Here is a 16,607-nt window from a genome sequence, read left to right on the forward strand (position 1 = left end):
ATAACTCGGTCAGGCTGTTATAAAATCGTTTCGAACATTATAGATTGGCCATCTATTCAAACAATGCCATTCAATGAAAATAACAATAAAAAAGTGTAACAGCTAATACTCAATTATAAAAAATAAGACATTATATCCTCAAAACAACACAAAAAATATATGATACTGATTTAAGCATCAAAATACTTTTTGCAGGTACACTCTCTTGTGTTCATGCTATTTGTAACATGAAATACTGTTAGACAAAGAGTTCGGATCCTTTAAATTATAGCTCGGTGTTAAAGACAACAGCTCAATGACAACCTTCAAGAACCAAAATTAAGTCTAGGTGTCCACCCAAGAACAATTGACGCCTACCATAGGGCTGAGTACGAAAATTCCTTCCTATTCAGCGGCCTCAAAATTTTCCGCATTAATCCATGGACGACATGCCACCTCCTACTCCATCCGAAACCAACAAACAAACCAACATATGGCGAAAGCCAACCAGCATATGACCGAGAAAAATCAAATAATGGCCATCCAAATCGCCGAGTTAGTCAATACTCGGGTTGAGATTAATAATAATTGACGTGAACACCCAGAGGATGAAGAACATCAGTCTGATCTGACACACATTTTCGAAACCCCTCGGAACAATGAAAATGGGCAACCACGTGACGAAGGAGCTCGGTAGAATGACGAAACTCGGCGCAATAGGGAAGCCCAGCCAGAAAGCGAAAATGCCGAGCCTGATAACTTTGTTGGACCTTTCACAGCCGACGTGATGAACTTCGAGCTGCCTAGGAGGTTCACTCTGCCGACAACCTTAACACCTTATGATGGGTTGGGAGATCCAAAGACATACATAAAAAAATTAGGGTCCATAATGATCGTAAACAGTGCTTCTGATAAAGTTTTATGTCGTTGTTTTCCTTCTTATTTAGACGGTGATGGTAATCAGTGGCTAAGAGAAGGGGAGTTGAATCTTAGCCCCTTTTTGCTGAGTAATACTTGCTGCCTTTTAGAATGCTTTAGGAGATATTTTTGCGTTTTGTCTCGTCACTAGTTAAGAAAATTTTTCTTTTTGTCTCGTAACCAGTGAGGAGATAATTTTCAATTTTGTCTCCTACGCATCAGAAACAGAAATGGAGTAGAAGAGAAAGAGAGAATCACACCAAGAAGTATCCTGGTTCAGCTGCTAGGAGCAATGCAGCATACATCCAGTCTCCATCACAACAGTGACGGAATTTCACTATAATCATCTTGATTACAAACACCAATTCTTTCTAGGAACTACCATTCCTATCTGGGACAAGTCCAGAATCTATTCCCAATACTGAACTTGACTTGGTCACCAACCAAACTTTCAACTGCTAAATGCTAACCCAACTTGCAAGGAGATTCCTACAGAATCATGATACACAACACATAGATGTACAAAAGACCTCTAGGACACCTATGGCTTTTTCTTTAATTTTATACCCTCTGTCTTTTACCTCTCCCTGGCTTTTTCTTACAAACCTCACATTATTTGCATTTTTCACCATGAGACTCAGACAGACAAAACTAAAGAAAATACAAAACGAAACACATTGAAGGAGAAGAACTTCTGTTAGCTTGGGTAGCTATGAGAACTCTGTGCTTTCTCTTCTTGTCTCAAGCCTTGACCGTTCACCCTTATTATAGAAGGGGAAGCTTCCAAGGTTGAAACGATTCAACCAAGCTAACTTCTTCTTCTTCAATCCAAAAGATCGGTTCGGACAGAGAGAGGAGAGAGAAAAAATCGAAAGCAAATCAACATGCAATTACCTATTTCTCATACCTTCTCATCAAACTTCATCAATCTGAGCACCTTCCATCTTGACTTGGTCCCCAAGAATGAATTATGACCCTTGATGAACTCTTGATTATTGACAGCTCCACTTGTTCCCTTTTTGCTTCTTCCTCCACGTAGCTACAGTAGCTACCTTCTGTGATGGATGAACAAAAAGTAGAAATGAGCTTCACTTCAGAAATCTTCTTCTATGACCGAAATGGATTGCTACCATTTTTAGGCATGGAGATCTTGAAGCTTCATCTCCACATCTTGCCTTTAGTGGCAAAAATCCTAGCCACGCCATACTGTAGATCTTCTTTTTGCAAGGGACATCATCACCTTACCCGCTTGCTTCTTCTTAGCTTCTCTACTTCTACCTCTGATAGTTTGCATCTTCTTCTTTCCTGTTGAAGTGACAATCGAAGAAAGAGAAGAGAGAAAAGCTTTCAATGGAAGTAAGGAGTGAAATTAAAATGAGTTAAGTTTTCACTACCTATTCTCCTATGCATAGTAACGTGTGAACTCTTAATTGCTATCAAATCAATTTTGAACTTTCTCTTTCCTATTACCAATGCAATTAAATCCATTGAATTAACTTTGAATTCCATCAAAGAGGGAAGAGGGTATTCGTGGAAGGCATGCAACTTTTGCTTCCTTTCTTCTTTCAATTTCAGACCCATGATGATGTTGAGAGGAAATTATTTTGGACTTTTCATTGGCCCAATTATCTTGCTAACCTTTTAAATATTTCAGCCACATATCATATAGAGTTTTTTTGTACAAGGCTATATATTATCATTACATTGGGCTTGTGTAATTTTCGGCCCAATAACAAAATATGCACAAAGCAAAATTGTTAAACAACCAATTTATAATTACAATAAAATTAAGTTAACAACTTTGTAATTAATCCTTTTTAACAATGTTTGATCACCACATTAATTTGAAGTTTTTCAAACTCATCAGACGATCCTGTACTTGATTGGTTTTGTTCTTTGCCTGCAGATTCAATTCTCCCATTTTCAGGAATTAGCAACACTCTTCGAGGATCATTTCGCTAGCTCGGCTATTTATTTGCATGACTCTGACTACTTAAACACCATCAAACAGTGGCCGAACGAAAACCTCAAAGACTATATGACCCGCTTCACAAAGGTGGCTGTGACTATACCAGATCTCCATCCCGAGGTACATTTACATGCCATTAAAAGTGGTTTTCGACCAGGCAAGTTCCAGGAGTCTATTGCTGTCGCCAAACCAAAAATTTTGGCTGAGTTTTGGGAAAAGGTGAAAGGGCAGATTGACATTGAAAAGTTACAGCAAGCTCGGAAATCAGACAAGACCAGTACAAGAAGGATGACAAGCCTCGGAAAAATAAGAGAAGCTTTAAATTAACCCCACGCTATGAGAACTACACCCAATTTAATACAAAGAGGGACGACATCATCAAAAAAATCCTGAACTCCAAACTGATCAAAACCACCTCGAAAGACCGGGGCTTACCAGAATGCAAAAAATGTAGACAAATCTAAAAATTGTACATTCCATCAAAAGTACAGACATATCATTGATAAATGTATCATCGTTAAGGACTTGCTAGAGCGACTACCTCGACAGAACTATCTGGATAAATATATCGGCGACCATATGCAGTGACATTTCCTTTTTATCCACCCAAAAATACTAATCATCCACGTTATCTGATTTCCAGTACTATTATTAATTATATAATATGGCCATAATTCAAAATTTTAATTTTCTCTCTCAAATTTAAAATGTTTCAAAATTTTTCAATGTTTTAAGGAATTCAATTTTTGCTTTTAATTAAACTAGACTTAAAATTATTATTAGTGATTTAGTGGACAGATATTTCAAAAAGAAAAGGTCCTAATGATCATATCACATGAATCATCAATACGATAATGGATTGGATGGCACGGAAAAATTGAACAGTAAAGAGAAGCTGATGATTTAATACAATCACGTAAAGTTTTCATAGATAACATGGTTTTTTCATGTGAACATGTACAACTGTATATATAGATAGAGATGAGAACGTATTTATAATTAACTTTGCCAATGTGGCAATACACAGAGCAAAGTTGGCAACCATCAAAAGGAGAAAGAGAAAATTTTCTCCTCTCTTAAGAGATAATAAAATAATATTTTTTATTTATAAAATATATTTTTTTATAATTTTTATAAAAAAAAAATTAATTTATTTTAAAATTTTTATGTTAACTAATGTAATTTATATTTGTTTTTTAAAAAAAATTATTTTTTATAAAAATATTTTTTAATAAAAAATTTATTTTTTATTAAATTTTATTTATTAAAATATCTTTTAATAAATTATTTTTTTATTAATTAAATTATATTTTTATCAAAATATTTTTTTTAAACAAAGTTAATAATTAAATTATTTTTTAAAATACTTTTTAATAATTTTTTAATTATTAAATTGTAATTTTTTTGTTAAACAATTATTTTTATATTTTATTATTAATTTTTTAATATCAATAAATATTGTTTTAATATTAATAAAAATTTTTTTGATAAGATTATTTTTCGATATTAATATATATTAATTGTTATACATATTAATAGTAGTAATATTTTTTTTATTTAATGTTAAAATAATATCTATTAATATCTAAAAATTAATAATAAAATATAAAAATAATTATTAACAAAAATTTTGATAAAATTATAATTTAATAATTAAAAAAGTATTGAAATATATCTTAAAAAAATAATTTAATTATTAAATTTTTAAAATATTTTGATAAAAATATAATTTAATTAATAAAAATATTAAAAGATATTTTAATAAATAAAATTTAATAACAAAAAATAAAATTTTTGTTAAAAGATATTTTTGTTAAAAATAATTTATTTTTTTTTTAAAATAAATAAAATTAGTATTAGTTAATATAAAAAATTTAAAATAAATTAAAAAAATTTTAAATTATAAAAAATATATATTTTATAAATAAAAAAATATTATTTTAATATCTCTTAAGAAAGAGAATTGAAATTTTCTCAAGGAGAAAAAGACAGGAAGCTAAGGTGCAATATTAATAAGGGGGCCACCTGGTTTCGTGGTCGTGACGTGAAGGAGCCAAATTAAACCGCGTTTATTAATTGATGCCATTATATTGCTAAGTGCTAACATTAACAACAAAGAGCACCGAACAATAATAGTAGTCTAAGAGAAATTAAAGGTGGGAATTGGCAGGATTTGGTGGTGTATTATTCTTGGTTCTATTTGGATAAATATTTACGTATAATTATTTTAATATAAATTAATAATTAAAAATTATTAAATAATAATTTTATTAAATTTATTAAATTATTAAATTATTTTTAATTATTAATTTACATAAAAATAATTACGTCTTAACTTTTATCTTAAATTTGTAAAGCTTTTTGCTTTTGATATTATCTTTTTTTAAAATATATATCGTTAAAATATTATTTTTAAACGTAAAACTGTTTAATTAGAGAAATAGAAATCGAACCGTTTAATTTGTTAGATATATAAAAATTAAATCATCTAATTTTTAGAAATATAAAAATTAGACCGTCTAATATATAAAAAGCATATAAATTAGATCATTTGATTTATATTAAAAATTTAAAATATAAAAATCAAATACTTTAATTTATGTATTTTCTCTAATTTTAAAAAATATTAAAAATAATATTAAAATATATTACTATTTTATTTTCATAAAAAAAAACAACTAGAATTTGTAAGCTCTTTTTCTCCGAGGATCTAAAGTTTGATATGTAACTTGTGGACCCCAAGAAAGAGCCAACCAATGATAATGTTGATGAGATCATATAAGGATCCATTCTACTATATTTAATTTACACGTAGCACAATATATAGCTGATGACTGAAGTTGTCCATATCATTTTTTTTATTATATTTAGAAAAAAAGATAGATAGGTCCTATTTTTTTAAATTTTTGACAAATACATCTCTAATAAAATTTAAATATAAAAAAGTTTTTGACTTTAATAAATAAAGAACAATTTAGTCTTTCCATTTATTTATCTCTTATACATCAAATAAAATTGGTTAATATAACTGAAACGGTTTTTAAGTATCTGCTACGGTGTCACGCTGCAAGGAGAATAAAGTTCGAAGGACAAATAAGTCATTGACGTCATTTTGCAAATAAAGTTCGAAGGACAAATAAGTTCTTGAGAATTTAGTTCATTATACTTCTATATGTATCATATTATCATATATTACTATCTAATTGAAATATACCTATATTATGTATCATATATTACTATCTAATTTAATAATCAAATGTGTCACATGATACTCTTATTAAAATTGAGAGAAATATTTTTTTTCAAAATTAATAAACTCATTTCCTAAATTCTCTCATCTACCTCTCTCCATTTTCTATTTCTCTCTACTATTTTTACTCTATATATAATTATATTTTATCTTAGTAATTTGAGAAATCAAAATATGTCATTCGATATTTTTTTACAATTAAAATATTTTAAATGTAAAAATATACACATTAAATTATTTTAAATTTTAAATAACGAATGTTAAAATTAACTATTAATAAAAAATTAGACTTTTCATATAAAAATAATAACTAAAAATCTTATTATTTAGGGTAAACTATTATTTTGGTCCCCTACGTTTGGGGTGAATTCTATTTTAGTCCCCAACGTTTAAACTGTTCTATTTAAATCCTAAAAAGATTTGATTTGCATCAATCAAGTCCTTCCGTTAAGTGGGTGTCAAATTATTGACGCCGTGTCCGACGTGGTAAAGTTGGCAGTTTGCCTGTAGTTAACAGTTGGAATTGGAAGCATGAAAAAAAAAGGAAAATGAAATGCTGCCCAGTCCAATAAGTAAACCCTAATCCCCAAAGATGATGTTCTTCGTCTGATGAGAATGGCTACCCAGTCGTCCTCCCAAGGTTCGCGTAGCAGCACCAAGAGTCGTGGGAGAAGGAGGACTTGCTTCTGTGGAGAGAGACCGGTATTGCGCACGTCATCTACAGCGGAGAACCCAGGAAGAAGATTATGGGGCTGCGTCAACTTTCAGGTGAGTCTCATCTTTTCTGTCTCCTGTTTGAAAATAGTATTGGGTGTTAGTGTTTGAAGGATCTGAAGTGTTTGGTGTGTTCGTGCTGGTGTGTTCGTGTTGGTTTGGTTGAGAACAGATAGGAGATGGATGCGATTATTTTGCTTGGGCAGAGCCTGAAGGACAAGATCCACAAATTCAAAGACTGAAGAACAAAGCAAGCTCGTTGAAAGAAGAACTGCGGAAAGCTGAAAGGAAGTTTGCATTGGCACTCGGTGTTGGAATTCTTGGATGGACACTGGCTGGGTTGCTGCTATGTGATGGACTCAATTGAGGTTTAGGGGGTTAGCATTTTGTTTATTTTTGTCATTCTGTTGTTGTCCCCTGGTTTGTAGGGAATGTCAATTGTTTAGGGATTGAAAAAATTGACATACAGTTGGGTGATAACAGTGATGTAAAGAGAATGAAATTTTTTTGTGGCTGTGTCTGTAAAGCCATTTGCTGTAAACATTGTAAGGTTTTTGATTGAAATGAATAGCAATGAATTCCTGTATTGTGACATGCATTATTTGGCTCTGTACAAGTTTATTTCAGTTTCATCTACTAATAAAAACAAGGCTTAATTTGCCAATTCACATAACTTTGCTGCTGAAAATTCATGTAATTCATTAGATAATGGAGAAGTCTTAAAGTAGCTTCTCTTAACCATAACAATATCCAAACAAGCCTTAAATATAACCATGAAAAGGTAACAACACAAAAGAGATCAACATGACAGTAGTAGTCTTAAAGTAGGGTGTCTAAAGTATCACAGGGACATTAGCCCTTGGTCATTGACAGATTCATTACAAAACAGATGGAATCACTAAAATCTACTATGTTCTTCATCCCAATGCCTTCCAGGCCCTAGGTGGTGTTTTTGCCATGAACCTCAGGGTCCTCCTTGATGGGCTAGTGACTGTTGCTGTTGATGGTTGTGGTTGACTGGCACTGCTGCTGCATCTAGCTCTCTTTGATGATGTCTGTGACTCCTGGCTGCCTCCAACTTGTGTACTGCTCTTCCTCTTTGGCTGAACTCTTGTTGCTGGCTGTGTTATTGTCTTGGCAGGGATCTTGTTGGGTTTTGGAGTCCTAGTTGTACCAGCCCCTTTCTTGGCCCCTTTCTTGGCTTGTGCAGTTGCATTCTGCTATAAACAGTAACAACAAATTGGGTTAATGGGACAGTATAAACAATCACATGTAAGGAATTCAAATCAAATTGACAATAACAACTTTACCTTTTTTGCTGCGGCCTCCATCTTACGTTTTCTAGGGCAGGTTCTTTTGTTGTGACCAAGTGCAAAACAATATGAACATTTTTGTTGCTGTCCAGTCCTGGCTAACTTAGACAGTGGTCCATTGTTGCGTGGCTCATCACCAGTCTTGTTCCTCCTCAGTTTTGGGCGCCCTATTGGTTTCCTAAACACTGGTGGCAGCACATCATCATTCTCAGTCCGGGACCAGAGATTTGGTCCATTCAGTGGGTAGATTACATGTTGGTAGCAGTCCACGTAGGTCTCTTTCCTATAACACTTGTTGACATAGTTCTTAACATCTAGACACATTTTCCTAATGCAGCTCATGGCATGCTCACAAGGGTAACCTGTTAGTTGAAATTTTCTACAGGAGCACTCATGTAAGTTTAAGTCCACAACAAACTTGGCTCTATTACCCTGACTGCTAGACACCTCATATTTGTCCCTACCAGCATATATGGCCAGCCACTCCCCACCCTTATCAAACTCCCTTTCAATTTTCTTGTTTATTTTTGGCAATATTTCTCCGGCATATGTTACTATACTTTGCCTGTTATCAGACCACCTATTCATTAGATAAACCCTAATGTCTTCTAGCATAGACACAATCGGTTTCTCTCTAGCCTCTACAATAACAGAGTTAAAACACTCACACATGTTGTTAACAAGTGTATCAACTCTAGGAAAATAATTAAACCTGGACTTGCTCCAATACTTGGCAGGGATCTCCATGAGATGATTATAAGCTCCTTGATCAACCTGCTGAATCTCCTTCATCCTCCTCTCCCATTCCTGGACATATGTTGCCTTTGCAGCCTTCCACATCATCATCTTTAGCTGAACACCTGAGAACCTTTTTCTGAAATTGCTATATAAGTGCCTGACACAAAAACGGTGGTCTATGCCAGGCAGCAACTCATCAAAGGTTGGGATCAATCCCTTTGAAGCAGAATTTAAAAACATCACCAGTCAATAACAGCAAGACATGAATTAAAGAAAGAATTAATTACACAAGTTTAGGTTGAGAGTTACCTTTTGTTGGTCGCTCATGAATGTACACCATCTGATCTTATCAACTCCCAAATCATCACACAGATTCAATAAAAACCATCTCTACGAATCTTTCGTCTCTGCTTCAACAACAGCATAGGCAATTGGCAGGATCTGATCATTGGGGTCCCATCCAATTGCTGTTAGCAATTGACCCCCATATGGAGTCTTGATGAAGCATCCATCAAGGCCAATCATGGGTCTGCACACCATGAAACTCTGTTTACAAGCTTCCAAGCAGATATAGATCCTCTGAAATCGTGGTCTTAGGTCCGTACCAGGAGGTGGTGTCTCTAGCTCAAATTCAGGAGGTCTCTCCACTTGTATCTGAACAGTGGACCCTGGATTAGACCTCAGTAACTCCGCAGCATAGTCATGAATCCTCCTATATTGCTCTCTATAGGTACCATTAATTTCATCCAGGGCTTGCTGCTTCACTCTGGCAGCTTTGGTCATTGTGAGATCCACATTCCACTTGCTATGAGCCTTCTTTATCAAACTTCTCAACTTGATTTTCGGGTTTTCACAGATCTTCTTCATAAAAGCCTTACTTAGCCACTGAGAACTCATTATACCAATCTTGGTGGCCTTAGAGCATGTGTGTTTTTTGTAACAGCTTGTCAGTTGCCATGAATCCTCTCTCTTCATCTTATGGCAGTAAGCAAACCACTTGCAACCTTCTTTGCAAACAGCTTTGCACCTGTGGCTATCACACTTCGAGAACCATATCCCTCTGCCACTGTGCACGGCATAGCTCGTTACACATTCCTTAAAAGCATTCCTATCTACGTACATTGTCCCAACCTCCCATTTATACTCCTTCATATTCTTCAATCCCTTATACACCGGGTACCTCCTGAACAAGGGATCCCCTTCATCATCACTTACAGGGACATCCCACAACCCCTCACTGTCATACCCATCATCCTCATCCCTTAATCCAGCAGCCACCACTTGCTCTTTACCCTTATTAACACTGCCACTTTGCTCTCCTTGTTCTCTCTCAGTTGGAACACTCTGTTTCGGCCTTTGAGGATCTTTTGTAGTTGTGACTTCAACATCATACAAACCCCCATCAGCATTCCAATCATCATCGCTGTCATCAAATGCAACCTGCAGATCAGTATCTCCAGAGCTATTTTCACTCCATTGTTCATCACTGTTCCCCTCATCATCAATTCCTGGCTGGTAGTCATCATCCTCAGATTCTTCATCACCTGAGAAATCTGACCCCTCTGACCTCTCTTCATCACCATCTTCCAGCACATCATTCTGGGCTTTTGTCACCACATTGGGCTTCTCACCCACCTTGGCCTGAGCAAGAGATTGGGCCTTGTGCAACACAATTGGACCAGGCCCAATAGTGTCTGCAGTGGGTGCAACAGCCTCATCACCATCTATCTCTTCAACTTCCTCAATAGTGCAGCCTTTCCTAGTAGTAGCAGCAGCATCTTTGTGAATAACAAAAAGCTCCACCATGTTGTCCCTCATTCCAATTCTAGCCATGTCCATGGCATCCTTGTCTGTGTGAAGCATCCTCAACCCTACATCTGTTTCATCGTTCAGAGACTTATACCACATTGCAGCGATATTCTCTACCACATATCCCTGTTCGAGCACTATCTCCATAGCCTCAAACCTGCTCCACCTATCTTCATCACAGTAGTCCACTATCGAAGTCTCACCCCCCACATAGTGTAAAGGTTCACCATCAAACCCAAACTTCCCCCCATGGTGTATCTTGACACTAAAATAGCTCATCTCTCGACCAAACTGTTACACAAACACAATATACTTCATAAAATTCTCACATTGACCAACAACAACAGAAATGCATAAATCAAATCACTAGGGCAAAATAAAAACTTCCAAAACAGAACAAGAAACGAATATGAAACTATAAAACAAAACAATCACACATCAACATACATCATTACATATAAACCCGTATTAAGATGAAAACCAAATGGGTTCAGAAGATTTGACAATGGAATACCTGACACGATCTTCTCCCGGAAAGCAACGGTTTCAAACTCACTGCTGCTGTGGAGCTTAAACGTAACTGAACGACAATGTCACTTCTCTGGCTGCGAATCGCAAGCTTTCAGTGACTAGTGGTAGGGTTTCTGGCTTTTCCTTTGCGTTTCGTGCTTCACAAGAAGAAGAAGAAGAAGTAGAAGAAGAAGAGTCAGGGTAAGCAGCATGCGTTATGTCCAAGGGCGGGAAGGCTTACACGTTTACTAACCACTATCACCTCTTCCTTGCCACGTCGGACACGGCGTCAATAATTTGACACCCACTTAACGGAAGGACTTGATTGATGCAAATCAAATCTTTTTAGGATTTAAATAGAACAGTTTAAACGTTGGGGACTAAAATAGAATTTACCCCAAACGTAGGGGACCAAAATAATAGTTTACCCTATTATTTAATTTTTTATCTGCAGATATCTTGGTCTTCTTAGTCAGAGACTTTTGTCAACTTACGACTTTTTTGTAAAAGTAGTTTAATTTTATAAATCTTTTGTGCCATGCATAATTTATACTGTTAGAACAAAGTGAACTATAATTAAAAAAAATATTCTCGTAATATTATTATGGATAAAAATACTAGTTCTAATATAATACACAAATGCAATAATACTAACTTAATACATGAATGATGCACAAATGAACTAATGCTAACTTGACGCATAAATAAACTGATGCTAATTAAATGCCACTGGTATGATGAAAACTAAACTAATGCAATTTAACAAATTCTAATATAAAACACAAATGCACTAAAGCTGAACTAATGCAATTTAAGAAAAAAAAAAAGTAGAAACAGAACAAGTCCGCAATTTTAATACAAATAATTTAAATTACAAAATACAACAAGTTAACTAGATTTTAAAATACAAGCATAATTTTATAAACTAAATTCTCATAATAGAAGTATAATGAACTAAATTCTCAAGGACCTATTTGTCCTTCGAACTTTATTTACAAAATGACGTCAAGGACTTATTTGTTCTTTAAACGTTATTCTCCTTCCAGCGTGGCACTGTAACGGACATCTGGACACCATTTCAGCCACATCAGCCAGTTTCGTTTGGTGTATGAGAGATAAATAGACGGAATGACTAAATTGTCTTCCGTTTGTTAAAGTCATGGACTTTTTTGTATTTAAATTTTGTCAGGAATATATTTGTCAAAAATTTAAAAAGTCAGGGTCTTATCTATTTTTTTCCCTTATATTTATATATGCGGTCAAAAAAAATATATTATACAGGGCATTATCATGGGCTCATTTTTTGATATGTAAATTTTATGTGTGTTGTGTATAGTTATAGAAGTGGATGGTGCTAGATATAAATGTGAGAACAGCTTTTTTTTAACTATAAAGTAAAAAAAATGAATTGCTCCATTTTTTTATTAAAAAAATTATCAGACGGTCTGATTTGTGTGGAAGAAAAAATTGCAGGATCCGATTTGTACTTTTAATTTTTTTATTTTAAAAACAAAAATTAGATGGTTCGATTTTAATATTAAATTTTTTTAATTGTCTAAAACACAAATAAGACGGTCCGATTTGTGTGTTGCAAATTTTTTTAATTTTTTAAACATAAATCAAAGGATCCGATTTACTCTTGACATCATAACTGCGTAAAGCACCCATACATTTCATAATTGCGCTCTACACCATTCCTCTTCCATATCTAGTTTAAAATGTGCATTATATTTGTATACAATGCTTTTTTTGTTTTTTAATATTAAAAATAATTAATAAAAAGAAAAAAATAAAAAAAATTCAATAAAAAAAGTATGCCAAAACAAAAGTACAAACATCATCATTTTTTTAACAATTCAACTAAATATCCTTTAAATATTATCTGTTGTTCAATTTTTAAATAAAAAATAAATAAATTTTCTAATTTTTTAAACAACTAATACATAAAAATAAATATTTAAATTAATTAAATAATAATCAATTTTTAAAAAATTGAATAAAAACTAAAAATTAAAAAATAACTAATAAAAAAAGTATCGTAGATATCAGAAAAAGATAGGTATATATATAGGGAATTTTTTATTTTAATAAATAAATTAATTATAATAATTACTGAAATAAATAATTTTAAAAATTTTTATTAAAATAAATACTCATCTCATATCTTTTTTATATTGTTAACGAGATAATTTTTTAATATCTCGTTTATACTATACACGAATTATACAAAAAATAAAAAAATAAATACGGATAAAATTATCTCTATAAATAAAATATGAGAGAAATATTTATTTCAAAAAAATTTTTTAAATTATTTATTTCAGTAATTATATAATTAATTTATTTATTAAAATAAAAAATCTTATATATGGGGGAGGAAATCACATATTCACTACGACTTCGTCAAAAGTCAAAACTGACATGATTTAGAAAGTATTGTATAGGCAATTTGTACTAATTAAAATTTAAATTTAAATAATATTCTAATATCAAATAGTAATTTTTTGAAAGGAACATCATTATTATTATTTTGGAAGGAGTGGTGAGTAAGTAATTCCCTCAATCTGTGAATTAAGGGGGAAACAAACGATAAATACAAGCTGACTTTTTGTATAGAGAGAGAGAGAGAGAGAGAAGGAGCAAAAGCAAAGTGTCACTTTCTGAGTTTATGATTTGTACACGTTAACCACTCCAAATCGCTGCCATTGCCAACACACTCAAATCTCAATTCAGATGCTTTTGTTGCGCTTTCACCTTCACTTTCTCATATAAGAAGCAGAACCCACGCACACGAAGACAAGGCATGCACAGTACATGTTTGCAGAAAGGACGAAGAAGAAGAAGAAGAGATCATGAAGTTCTGCAAGAGATACCAGGAGTACATGCAAGGCCAGGAGAAGAAACTTCCTGTTGTTGGCTTCAAGAAGCTCAAGAAGATGTTGAAGCGCTGTTCCCGACGACACTCTTCATCATCATCATCTCGATCATCTTCTTCTCTTTCACTCAACACCTGCCCAGATCAATGCCCAGGTCACTTTTCTATTCAAAATCTCTCTTTTTTTTTCTTTTTTTTTCCCTTAACTTTTGCCTTCAATTTAATCACATGCATGACCTATTCTTTGTTTTCCATACACCAAATTGATTGCATGTTGAGCTTTAGTTGTGATTACGAATTAATTGTGCTGTGAATGTTTTTCATTCAGTGTGCGATGGAACCTTCTTCCCTTCGCTTCTCACTGAAATGTCAGCCATAGTAGGCTGCTTCAACCAGCGGGCTCAGAAATTGCTGGACCTGCACCTCGCTTCTGGTTTCAGAAAGTACTTCTTCTGGTTCAAAGGCAAATCACAAGGGAGCCACAACGCTCTCATTCAAGAAGGAAAAGACCTTGTTACTTATGCACTCATAAACGCTGTTGCAATCAGAAAAATACTGAAGAAATATGATAAGGTATTGCATTATTTGTGTCCCTTTTTGCTTATGTTTGGAGTTTGGACAATTCAGGTGAAAAATTGTTATGAGGCGTGTTAATTAATTCTTTAATTTGTATATGATTATTACTTATTTAATTCAATTGTATTTGTCACTGCATGCAGGTTCATTATTCCAGGCAAGGACAAATGTTCAAGTCACAGGTCCAGAGTATGCACAAGGAAATTCTGCAAAGTCCTTGGCTTTGTGAGCTTATGGCCTTCCACATCAATCTGAGGGAAACTAAGGTCCAGTCTAGGAAGGCACATGCTTTCTTTGATGGATGTTCTCTCTCATTTAAGGATGGAAAACCAGCACTCACTTGTGAGCTACTTGATTCCATCAAAATTGATATAGACTTGACTTGTTCTATATGCCTGGTAAGTTAACTCATTATTAGTTGTTGGGTGTATTGGAACTAAATTTTGTGCTTTATTCACATACGGAGTATCTTCATTCAGATTGCAGTCCCACTGTAGTTCTTTATTTATAGATTACTATTGCTTGGATGCAGTCATGCAAATAGATCTAGTCAAGTTAGAGATTGTGTCAGGATTTTAAACCGAAGGAAAAACTTTAGCTTTCACCAAAATGTAGAAGATACTACCTCAGAATTCATAAACTGTTTTCTGTTTTTAGAACTTTGTGAAGAAAACTAGAAAAAAAATGAAAATAATAAAACTTTTTAGCCTGGAAACAAAAAGTACTATCATTGAAAATAAGAAGTAAACAGACCCTTAATAGTATCTAATAATTTTTGAATCTATAGCTCTAAAGAATTTAACTTTCAATTTTATCTTCTGAATATTTGGAGTACATCAACAATATTGATCCCCTCTTGTTCCTCAATGACAGGACACAGTGTTTGATCCAGTTTCTCTAACCTGTGGCCACATATTCTGCTATATTTGTGCTTGCTCTGCTGCATCAGTATCTATTGTTGATGGAATTAAGGCATCCGATTCTAAGAAAAAATGTCCTTTGTGCCGAGAGGTAACCCCCTTATCAGATATCATATTTGTATTGCAATGTGCAAGCTATCCTGCAACTCCTTTGCTTGGAATGAAATGTAAAACCGAGTGTCCGTTCTGATTATTGCATCCAAAACTTATGTTTAAGAGGTGCAATGGATACTCAACCATGATGTAATGGACTATGAAACACATTGTAATATCAAACACACATGATAAGGAAGCTATTCCATGCTTCATTTGCCTTTAGGCGGAAAAGCATTTTTTTTTATCTGATGAATTAAGAGTTTCATTGTTCTTTTTTGTCATCCAATCCATTCTCAGGTTTCTATGGCTTTTGATATAGTGAGCAACTAAGTCGGACACTTTTTTGGATAATAGATTAAATGTCTGTTACACTGACAATAGAACTTATGCTAAGATTTCTTTTCATATTGCAGAGTGGAGTGTATGAAGGAGCTGTGCGCTTGGAAGAACTAAATATACTGTTGGGCCGAAAGTATGATCCTATTTGTTCCATTATCAAAGTTCACTTTAAATTTTGGAGGAGTGCTTACAGTGTATCCTTTGTAACTCTATTAATAAGCTAATGTTTGAAATCTTGTACAGCTGCCAGAAATACTGGGAGGAAAGGGCTCAATCAGAAAGGGTAGAGAGGCTTAAACAGATAAAGGAACACTGGGAATCGCAATGCAGGTTATTCGTAGGTGTCTAAGCAAAACGAGTCAAGAAGCCATCTCAGATTCTGCGGTCAAAGCTTAAATGTGAATACACATTTGCTGATATATGTTTTGTATATAACATTCTGAATCGTGTTTGTTAAAACCGCTTGTAAGCTGGTGTTATTTCTCAAGAAGGGGTTCTTTGTCAGTATCACTAATAAGAAAGGTGTTTCCTTGTGACATAAATTTTCAAGCAAAAAAAGGGGAATCCAGTGATGAGATAGAAGCCGATTCCCTTTTTCTCT

The 16,607-nt window shown here is 33.7% G+C and overlaps 2 protein-coding genes across 2 annotated transcripts; one reads left to right on the forward strand and one right to left on the reverse strand.

Moving 5' to 3' along the window:
• Positions 1-7,747: 7,747 nt before the first annotated feature.
• On the reverse strand, positions 7,748-9,208 carry LOC140173586 (uncharacterized). The gene is made up of 3 exons (XM_072198067.1): positions 9,191-9,208; positions 8,141-9,097; positions 7,748-8,050 (listed from the first exon to the last, which is right to left on the reverse strand). The coding sequence occupies exons 1-3, from the start codon at positions 9,206-9,208 to the stop codon at positions 7,748-7,750; spliced, it is 1,278 nt and encodes a 425-aa protein (XP_072054168.1).
• Positions 9,209-13,667: 4,459 nt separating this feature from the next.
• Positions 13,668-16,548, forward strand: LOC112695798 (E3 ubiquitin-protein ligase NLA). The gene is made up of 6 exons (XM_025748282.2): positions 13,668-14,230; positions 14,404-14,648; positions 14,795-15,049; positions 15,525-15,662; positions 16,081-16,139; positions 16,250-16,548. Exons 1-6 carry the CDS (start codon positions 14,053-14,055, stop codon positions 16,353-16,355), a joined length of 981 nt encoding a protein of 326 aa, XP_025604067.1. The 5' UTR covers positions 13,668-14,052; the 3' UTR covers positions 16,356-16,548.
• Positions 16,549-16,607: the final 59 nt, after the last annotated feature.

Source organism: Arachis hypogaea, chromosome 6, assembly GCF_003086295.3.
Source record: "Arachis hypogaea cultivar Tifrunner chromosome 6, arahy.Tifrunner.gnm2.J5K5, whole genome shotgun sequence".
Classification (NCBI taxonomy): Eukaryota; Viridiplantae; Streptophyta; class Magnoliopsida; order Fabales; family Fabaceae; genus Arachis; species Arachis hypogaea.